This window comes from Diaphorina citri, unplaced genomic scaffold (assembly GCF_000475195.1).
Source record: "Diaphorina citri unplaced genomic scaffold, Diaci psyllid genome assembly version 1.1 scaffold200, whole genome shotgun sequence".
Classification (NCBI taxonomy): domain Eukaryota; kingdom Metazoa; phylum Arthropoda; class Insecta; order Hemiptera; family Psyllidae; genus Diaphorina; species Diaphorina citri.
In genome coordinates this window covers 230,091-241,016 of record NW_007377637.1, presented here as the reverse complement: position 1 = coordinate 241,016, position 10,926 = coordinate 230,091, and the positions used below count along the sequence as shown (strand labels likewise).

Sequence of the window (10,926 nt, the reverse complement as noted above, 5' to 3'; positions counted from 1 at the left end):
AGAGTGGAAGAAAGAGGCTTGTCGGCAAAAACAACAGCGAGGAAATAAAAACTCTAATGGGTCCATATTTGCCTGATGTACCATATGTAGCAAAAGAAAATGTTTTGTGCTAAGCACTTTGCATAACTAATCAGAGTAACGGTGTTCATACAAATTTCGGAGTCGAGTCCATTACTAACACTGTCCAACTGTCCACACATAGTCCATCGAAGTCGGCTGAACTGTCCACACTGCCTCGAGTCCTCGACAACATAGATTAACCTTGTTGATTCACGGCCGTCGACTCCGTGTGGACACAGTTTTATGTTACCCCTGTTCTCGGTACCTGAAGTAGGGGGAAAAACTTTCTTAGGGAAATTTTGTTCATATTCTTGTATGTCGGAGTATACTTTATACAGGATGACACTCATTATTTAAGAAGAATGTGTTTTTCACACCAGAATTTTTTCCCTTGTCAGCAAAAACAACAGCTAGGAAATAAAAACTCTAATGGGTCCATATTGCCTGATGTACCGTATGTAGCAAAAGAAAATGTTTTGTGATAAGCACATTGCGTAACTAAACAGGTTAACGAGGTTCATACAAATTCGGACTATTATTACTAGGTAACACTGTCCATTTGTCCAGTGTCCACACATAGTCGATCGAAGTCGGCTGAACTGTCCACACTGCCTCGAGTCCTCGCAAACATACCCTGCGCGAGAGGGGGGGGGGGGGTCGCGGCTCAAAAAAATTGAATGCTGCCGGACTCTATTCTACCCACTTAATTTTTACAGTGTTGTCGCTATCAAACATATCTAATACTCTGACTTTCCTATATTTTTACAGCGTTGCCGTCACCAGCGTGCGCTCTCATCGACTATTCTTCCTGGGATGACGTTACTCACACAGATCTGGGCATTCGATCCTCGCTTGAGTTTACTCCCGCCTTCATATCCAAAATGAGGTAGGCAACCCGCAACTCTAAGTACGTAGCCACAACGGCGACCATTGCCCCTCGCTGAGACCATCGACCATAGTTGTACATATTCGATTTTGTCATCATACGAAATTTCTCTTTGGACTAGTTTGTACAATGCCCCCCACCACACCCGCTGCCAGTCCAAACTAGTCCAAAGAGAAATTTCGTATGATGGCTGAATTAAAAGTCACATTTACATAATCGAATACAATCGAATCGAATGGTCAAGGCTCCGTTGGGGACGCTTCTATTCATAAGCCTGGTTTGTTTATTTTCTCTTGGGTCGGTACTTAGTCTATGGTCAATGGTCGGTTCTCCGTTGTGGACACCTACCTACTAATATTTATTAATAGACACACAAGGTCATGTGCTGTCACCGCCAAACTTTAACTTCGTTATTTTTGGCACATGGATCAGAATACCTGAAATCAGCGTAACTAATAAACTAATTTATCTCATAGCTTATATTAATATGACTGTATAGTGTATATCGCTTAGCAATAAAATTAGATTATCTCGCTCACAAGAGTTCCAGAGCATTTGGATGAATATGAAAATAATTAATGTGATAGCAGACTATTCAGTGAATATAACGCTAAACTGTGAGCGAAGAAAGTTTTAACTGAAACTAATGAATGGAAATTAACCAGACGACACTTTGTGAATAAGAGAGAGAGAGAGAGAGAGAGAGAAGTAAGAGAGGGAGAGAGAGAGAGAGAGAGAGGGGAGAGAAATCAGAGTAGTAGGGGGAATAACGCTAAACTGTGAGCGAAGAAAGTTTTAACTGAAACTAATGAATGGAAATTAACCAGACGACACTTTGTGAATAAGAGAGAGAGGAGAAGAGAGAGAGAGAGAAAGAAGGTGAGGGATGTAGAGAAGGGGTGGGAGAGAAATCAGAGTAGTAGGGGGAAAAACTTTCTTAGGGAAATTTTGTTCATATTCTTGTATGTCGGAGTATACAGGTATACTTTATACAGGATGACACGATGACACTCATTATTTAAGAAGAATATTTTCCCTTGTCAGCAAAAACAACAGCGAGGAAAAAAAAAATTCTAATGGGTCCATATTTGCCTGATGTACTGTATGTAGCAAAAGAAAATGTTTTGTGCTCAGCACATTGCATAACTAAACAGATTAACGAGGTTCATACAAATTCGGAGTATTATTACTAACACTGTCCATTTGTCCAGTGTCCACACATAGTCGATCGAAGTCGGCTGAACTGTCCACACTGCCTCGAGTCGTCGACTCGAGTCCTCGCCAACATAGATTCACCTTGTTGATCCACGGCCGTCGACTCCGTGTGGACACAGTTTTATGTTACCCCTGTTCTCGGTACCTGATTTTTTTCATCTAGTTCAAAATATCTTGCACGTTCATAGAATCGACAATTCGACATTTCCCCGGGGGATCCAACCAAAGTTACCAAAGCAGTACCATCGAATATTCCCTATATTTTAACTTTCCAAACCAAAGAAAACTATTATGAAATATGATTCGAACTTCTCGAAGGCAAAAAACTTTTTTTGTTTTCCGCCAAACTTTGGAGTTAAGACTTTAAGGGGGGGGGGGGAGAAAAGTTTCTTTCTAGAGCAGTTATTTTACAATTTTCTCTGATACATTTAATTTTGCGGATAGGTGTGGAATGCAGACAAACACGCCCCTATCCCCGTGTGTAAGATATAATGTGTATTACATTTCTGAGGTTACACTTAGTCGAGTTGGTATACTAGGGAGTGTTGAGATTTTAAAATAATGCTCGTAAATTCCTATAAGCTTAACCCATCATTTGCGGCAGTTGCCCCCACACTTGAACCTCAGAATGGCCTTTTTGTGTAATATTTACTAGGTCTATCTTCTTCAAACTGATCCACTAAAGTTGGATCTGTAGATATCAATATTGATGGATCGAAATCAGTTTTCGTTGATTTCGCCTTTAGGTTGTCTGTGTGTATGTTTATTTGTTTGGTTCACCATAACTTGTAAGGTGTGTCCAAACATAGTCGAGTGACGATTTGAATCTATGTTGTTGAACCATCTATCGACGGACGGACGGTGAACTATGTGTGGACATGGCATAAACGGTTATTCGTTGATCAAATATGGCCCACATTGGTTCATTATTATTATCTCTTCATAACCTAGTAATATGTAGGTACATACCTCTATCGGTCTAACCTTATTCATCATGCGTCTATTTCTAATCAAGTCTAACCTATTCCTGTACTCCCAAATCCCTCTTGTCCCTGCTCCCATACTCCCTTGTCAACCCTTTAATTTGAAGATCACACAGTGATGAGATGATGAGATCAATACCCCTGGGAAGCTGCTACCCTTGATATAGTATATGAGGAGAGCATCTACATATCCCTGGGGATTTTAGATTCCTTGATTGGATCTAGTAAAAGATAAAGTAAATTATGTGAATAGATATGAGGTACATTGGATTATCGGATATAGGCATAAAATATTTATGGAATATAGGTAAAAGATACAGTGGATTATCGGATATAGGTAAAAGATATTGTAAATTATGGGATAGGTAAAAGATACAGTGGATTATGGGATATAGGTATAAGATAATAATTATATGGATTAGATTATCGGATAATACAGGTATAAGATGTAGTAGATTAAGGTAGAGGATAAATTATAATGATCAGTGAGGCTTGATAATAACATCAGATCTTGTTTAGCTGCTGGGGTAAAGTGACTTTTCGAGCAGGAAAAACAAGGTATATTCTATTATATATTATTCTATCACATAGATCCTAACATACCGTCTTAGAGCATCATGAGGTGATGAGGTAAAACTTACATTTCCTTTAGGTAGTAATTTCTCGATCCAAGGAAAAACCAAGCATGTGTGAATAGCCTGGCAGTTCGGCTACTTTTCCCTCCCCTCCGAATTTCAGCAGGAAAAACAAGGTATATTCTATTATGTATTATTCTATCACATAGAACCTAACATATCGTCTTATAGCATCATGAGGTGATGAGGTAAAACTTATACATTTCCTTTAGGTAGTAATTTCTCGATCAAAGGAAAAACCAAGCATGTGAATAGCCTGGCAGTTCGGCTACTTTTCCCTCCCCTCCGAATTTTCCTCTCTTTTTATGTAATCCTTTTTCTCTTCTTCCCTTTCTTTTTATCTTCTACCTTCCCCTCTTCTTCCACCTTAGTCCTCCTACGTGACAGATATACACAACACAGAGAAAGAGAGAGGGAGGACGGAATTAGCACATGAACACCAACTCTGGAGGTTGTTATTGATGTTGAAAGTCTAATCTAAATCATGATTTATTTGTGGTGAAGCTGAGAGCTACTTATAGTCTAAGAGCCTCCTTTACTATTTATGACATATCGATAAGTTTTCTCAATTGCACCCCGAAATCCAAGCACAGAGGCAAAAAAACTTCGACCCCGCCGGAAATCGAACCCGGAAATTCTAAAGTGCAAGCCTAGTGTGATACCCACTCGGCCATGGAGGTTGCTTGATGCTGAAAGTCTTCATAGAATAGAAATAATCACGAGAATTGTCACCCAATAAAAAACCTTGGCAGTTATGCAGTTGAATCCCTTGAGAAAATCGCTAAAAGCGGAACTTCAAAGAAAAAGAATTGATAGTGTAGTAAGAAAAGAAAAATTAGGAAAGATTTGCACATAATTCTCTGATGGCCACAAATGGTTGGACCACCATCAATAATGGATATAAGGGTTAAACTTTTTACTGCTCTGTAGAAGTGGTTCAATATTGGTAGTCAGGGACTGGAATCGGGTTTAAGTTTCATTCGTCGCTGTTGAAGCAGATCAAAAATTCCCAGTTACGAGTACGTACAGAACAATCCAAATAGGGTTAAATTTAGACCTCGGTCGGCCATTTACATCCGATTGTTTTTTTTTTGGTTTTGTTTTTTTTTTTTTTTTTTTTTTTTTTTTTTTAGAAAAACTAGGTAAGTAGGTAGATCACATTGTCTACTGATGTTAAAATGTATCCCTTACAGGGCTAGCCCGCTGTAAAAAGCAAGCATTCTCAAATGTGGCAGACATTACAGGTATACCCAGTGTAAAGATACAAATACCGATGAAAATTTGTGATGTCCTTGCGGGGCCTGTGTTGATTTATAACGTCCATTGTTCAGGGTATATTTTTTGACAGTGTACAATATTGTTTGACACGACCTTTATTGTTCAAACTTAAAAGGTTTGACATCACACTCATCATCACACCCTTTGACTTGTGCCTTTCCTATCCAATTTGCTATCTCCTCACCTCCTCACCTCCCTTCATTCCTTTATCTCCCTTTCCTTCCCAATATTCTTTACATCTTCTTGACTTCTCCATGTACCCAATAATTTTCTGAAAATTTTCCCTATCACTCTTTGTACCACTGGCCCCCAATAATTTTCTCAAATTCTTCTCCATCAATCTTGTCTCTTCTTGTACTTCTGACCCCTATCTTTAGTCTTGATACCCTCCCCTCCCGTTATTGGTGACCCCTTACCCCTCCCCCCTTTCTTTTCAACTTCCCCTACATATGTCCCTTATTGTTGGACCCCTCAGGCCCTAGTCTTCTCTTCTTTACCCCTCTTGCACTTCTACCCCCAAAGTTTCTAGTTTCTACACTTTCTATTCTTCCTACATTCGTCTTTTCTTCCCTTCTCTTTGCTGCTGGGTCCGTTTTTTCCCCTTTTCGGTCCTTTTTCCCCTCTCGTCTCCCCTTCTCTTTAAGGGGTTACCTTTCTCTATATTTCCCTTTCCCTCGTCTTCCCAAACCCTGTCCTCTTTTCCTCCCTAGCTCCTTTTTTCGCTGTCCGGTATTTGAGCGTTTATTCCGATTTCCCCCTCCATTATTGGTCACAATTAGATACCTTTGCACTTTGCCCTGTCCAAATGATATGAACACCGAAGCCTTTATTTTCCTCTCTCTCGTTCTCTCTCTCTCTCTCTCTGCTTGACATTTTCCAGACATGAGGTTTTTCCTCTCGCTCGCTCTTATTTTCTCTTCGTCTGTCTCTTTCCCTCCCTCTCTCTCTCTCTTTCTCGCTATAATTTCGATCTCTCCCTCCCCCACATTTTCTCACTATCTCTTTTTCTCCCTCCTCTTTTTCTCTCCCCCATCTGTCTATTTCCCGTATCTCGCTCTCTCTCTTTCTCCCCTCCCCCCTCTTCCCCCTCTCTCTCTCTCTCTCTCTCTCTTTCTCTCTCTCTTTCTGTTACTATCTCTCCCTTTCTGACTATTTCTGTCTCTCACCATATCTCTCTCTTTCTCTCGGGTTTCCATTTAATAAATGAAAACATCTTTGTGCCTACGTGGTTTTCTGTCTGTCTGTGCAGAAAGCTAGAATCATGTTGTGTCTATTGTTTAGGGTGCTACTTAATAAGCTCTTTGTCTAGAAAGAGTCTTCCTACTGTCCTCTTATTTTGTAGACCAATCGGCCTAATAAGCAGGCAATATATAAACCAATATAAAATTGGCTTCAAAAATTTAAGATGTGTTTGCGTTGTAAAAATTATTGGTAAGGGAATCAATTAAATATCTGTACAAATAGGTAAATGAATAGTTTCTCAACTTATTCTTTTAGCCTAATACCCTCACCTCCATCTCACTCTCACACACAAACAAAAGACAAAGTAGAAAAAAAAGGAGAAAAAATAATAATAATAATAATAATATTGAAAATGCAAATAAATGGTGCTCACTCCATATTTTTTTCAGGAATTAATGGCTACTGTTCGTTGTATGTATGTACGCATACGTAAAGACTTGAACGTGTACGCGTAAATACATATGTAGATTCGGAATTTAAGGACCCTACTGTTTGGTGCAATAACAAAAGTTTCAAAGAAGTTGGACTTGAAAGTTTCCTTTATTATTCTCTAGGGGTTTGGGCTGTGGGTACCCAACTACCCACCAATTTTCCCCCTACTTAACCGTCAAAACGATCAACGTTGCTTAACCTTAGGGGTTCTTCAGATGATACAATTCGCACAGGTAGTTCGCACAGACAACAGACTTTATCAACGAGGAAAAATTGTGCTTTGAACTATTTTTCAGGGGAAAAAATCCCCTACTCCGCATTGGACCTACCTGCTCCGTAGAGAAATGTAAAGGTTTTGCCTTTAATTTTTAATCTGTTAATTGAATCGTGAAAAAAATCTAATTTATGGACTCCATGTTGAGGAGGGGGTACAATGGGATAAAATAATAATTGAAAAAAATAAAAAAAAGTACCTAGAGTTTTTGCATTATAGAGGAGTAGGAGAATATGGAGTAATGGTGGTGAAAGAGTGTTAGGAGTAGGAGTACATGAAAGAAGAGGAGGTGAAAATTTATGATGGTTGAAGGAAGGGGAGGAGTAGGAAAAGATGGAGAAGGGGAGGTGGAAAATCGTGCTAGAGGAGGGGAGAGTAGGAGTAGGAGAACATGAAAAAAGAGGAGAAGTAGGGGAAGAGAGGTGAGTCTCTCTCTCTCTCTCTCTCTTTGTTTCTCAACTTATTCTTTTAGCCTAATACCCTCACCTCCATCTCACTCTCACACACAAACAAACAAAAGGCAAAGTAGAAAAAGAAGGGGGGAAAAATGGGCAAAGAAAATAGATGGCACTTCTCTACACTCGTAAAGTTTCAGTATTTCAAATGCAAACAGACTCAACTTGTTCAAGATTTCTCAAGATGGAAGGGAACTTAGGGAACCTTTCTTCTTTGCATTATAGCAGTCGAAATTTTGTAGCATATTTGTCGGAGAGCAGTGATATTGAGCTCTAAACTGTTATTTATTTGATAAGTTTTTTCCCCATTTGTAAACAAAGGGAACAGGGAACCAATCACATATTGCTGTTTCCCCGGGAAAAATGTAACATGAGGAGTTTATTATGATGTGTAATCTTGTCATTTATTTCCGGTAATCAATCCATAAAACTGTGGCAGATTTCATTGTTCTCTTATGGGCAGTGGCAGATTTCATTGTTCTCTTATGGGCAGTGGCAGATTTCATTGTTCCTAAAAAAAGGAACGAGTATAAGTTTACTCCCAAAATTTTGGGTCTATTTAAAAAACGTATCAGATTACTCCTCTGAAGAAAAAAAAGGTCATGTACGAGTTGCCCCGCTGAAAAAAAAGGTCTTCCCCTCAAAGTCCTACCACAAGGCATGGGACGAACCTTTTAACTTGAGCTGTATTTTCCTTTCAGGGTTGGGTATGGATATGTATTGACGAAGTGAGTTCTAAATATTGAAAATCAAGTTTTCTGGGTGACAAAATTTCTCTTTGTTTTGCAATGAATTCCAATTTTGATAAAATTTGGCACGAATATTCAACACTCAGAGGACGTTTCCTCATTGAAAGATCAATTAATATTAGTAAGGTACTAAGGTCAATATTGTATCAATGGGGCCCATATAGGAGACCATTTTGAGCCCTGAAATTGCTAAATCACTTGTTTTTCGGGTGTGAACTGTTCTTGTCATAAGCTACGCCACTAGTTCACATTACTCCTCCATTTCAGACAGGAAACAGTATTCGAGAGGAAAAGGGGAGTATCCCTATTTTAAACAGAAGTAGGAGGAGGAGTAGAAAACTTGAGCTGTATTTTCCTTTCAGGGTTGGGTATGGATATGTATTGACGAAGTGAGTTCTAAATATTGAAAATCAAGTTTTCTGGGTGGCAAAATTTCTCTTTGGTTTGCCATGAATTCCAATTTTGATAAAATTTGGCACGAATATTCAACACTCAGAGGACATTTCCTCATTGAAAGATCAATATTAGTAAGGTCAATATTGTATCAATGGGGCCCATATAGGAGCCCTTTTTGAGCCCTGAAATTGCTAAATCACTTGTTTTTCGGGTGTGAATGGTTCTTGTCATAAGCTACGCCACTAGTCTTCTTTGCTTCAACAACGAGCATTGGTACCAAACGATGATCGTGGTACATCAGAGACTGGCACTTGTCTTCTAAGCACAGATGACTTTTAAAGACTTTCCTCTGAGAAGAAGAGGAGGAGAAGGAGAAGAAGAAGAGAAAGAGGAAGAAGAAGAAAGAGAAGACGGAGGAGAAGGAACTAGCAGCTCTCCCGAGAGAGAAAGAGAGAGAGATCGTGAGAGGAAGGGGAGAGAAAAGGAGGGAGGATAAAGGGGAAGAGAGGGAGAGACGCTTCTAAGCACAGATGACTTTTAAAGACTTTCCTCTGAGAAGAAGAGGAGGAGAAGGAGAAGAAGAAGAGAAAGAGGAAGAAGAAGAAGAAGAAGAAGAAGAAAGAGAAGACGGAGAAGCAATAGGAGGAGAAGGAACTAGCAGCTCTCCCGAGAGAGAGAGAGAGAGAGATCGTGAGAGGAAGGGGGAGAGAAAAGGAGAGAGGATAAAGGGGAAGAGAGGGAGAGACATGAACTCAAAATATTTGTCTCATGGAACGTGACTCGAAAATCTCATATGGATTCCCTGTTGCTTCCGGGGGACACGTTTGCTTTCTCCCCGCCTCTTCATTAGAGCGAATGATTCTAATTTACTCTGCTGCCTTCATTAGCGCGAAAAAATGGGTAGTCCTAATGGAAATTTATTGGGTTTTCAGTTCTTATTCTGCTAATCTGTTCAGTAAATTTCTTTCGTAGTAGTAGAGTAGTACTGGTAAAGAAAGGAAAGCATTGGGTTTTCAGTTCTTATTCTGCTAATCTGTTCAGTAAATTTCTTTCGTAGTAGTAGAGTAGTACTGGTAAAGAAAGGAAAGCTCCTTTTGTACCTCTCAATCTCATTCATTCGCCTTATGACAAATTTTCACCTTTTGTACAAGGGACAATTTTTCCACTGGCAAGTTTTTTCGATCTCACCCTCTTTTCCATCACTTCATCTTAACCTGAGTATTCAAAAAAGCCATTCTGTGTATCTAAGTTCCAACTGGAAAATCTCATATGGATTCCCGCTTATATCTCAGAAACGGCTGGGAATTAAGGAATGAAATAAAAGGCATCGTGTAGATGAAATTTTGATGATTAAAATGGCTTTTTTTAAATTTGCAATTTTTTTTGCAAAATGGCCCATTTTTTGCCAAATATAGGTCACTCTTATGGGAACCCCTATTTTTTATTTAATTTTTGGAATCAGCATAAAATTTTAATTGAAAAATTTTTCACTCGAAAAAATTTGCTCTACAAAAATTTGCACAAATCGCGATTTTGTGTGCGTCAGTGACCCCAGATTTGATGAACAACGCAGTTGGTCCTGAGTTAGAGCGAACAATGCGTTACTGTGTACAAAGAAATGGATCTCATTTTGAACAGCTTTTATAAATTTGTTTGTTGTTGTTGATTGTTGTTGAAATAGTTAAGTGAATAATACAAAAACTAAAGAAATAATTAAGAAATTGTTTTTCTTTCTCACAGTGTACAGAATTTTTGTACATCAAATTTTTTCGAGTGAATACATTTTTTCAATTAAAATTTTATGCTGATTCCAATAATTAAATAAAAAATGGGGGTTTCCATAAGAGTGACCTATATTTGGCAAAAAATGGGCCGTTTTGCAAAACAAATTGCAAATTTAAAAAAAGCCATTTTAATCATCAAAATTTCATCTACATGATGCCGTTTATTTCATTCCTTAATTCCCAGCCGTTTCTGAGATATAAGCGTGGTTCGCAAATCACGAACCACCCTGTATATATAGAGCGTTGAAGTCCAAAGTCCTATTGTTTCTAAGTGGGTTTGGTTGTCGTTTGATAGAATATTGTGGAATTTTCGGTCATTGCTTCTGGGAAGGAATGCTTGTCACAACATAAAATATGTCCTTCCTCTTCAAATTTATAATTATGTGTTATGTGGTTATAATTAACCTTGGACTCGAACTACTAACCCCAAGATCCGAAGTCGTGCTAATAGCCTCTCAGGGTGGTTCCATTCTGCAGATTAATTGATAGATTCGTACCTATTGTCTTTAGAAGACAATGTTTCGTCTTTCATCTATT

General features: G+C 38.8%; 1 protein-coding gene across 1 annotated transcript in view; it reads left to right on the top strand.

Annotated features, from left to right (window-relative positions):
• The first annotated feature begins 489 nt into the window (after window positions 1–489).
• Window positions 490–10,926, top strand: part of LOC103505860 — a 47,679-nt gene continuing 37,242 nt past the window's right edge. The window contains exons 1-2 of the mRNA XM_026821078.1: window positions 490–493; window positions 829–946. Coding sequence (XP_026676879.1) covers window positions 490–493; window positions 829–946 — 122 coding nt within the window. The remainder of the gene's footprint in view (window positions 494–828; window positions 947–10,926) is intronic.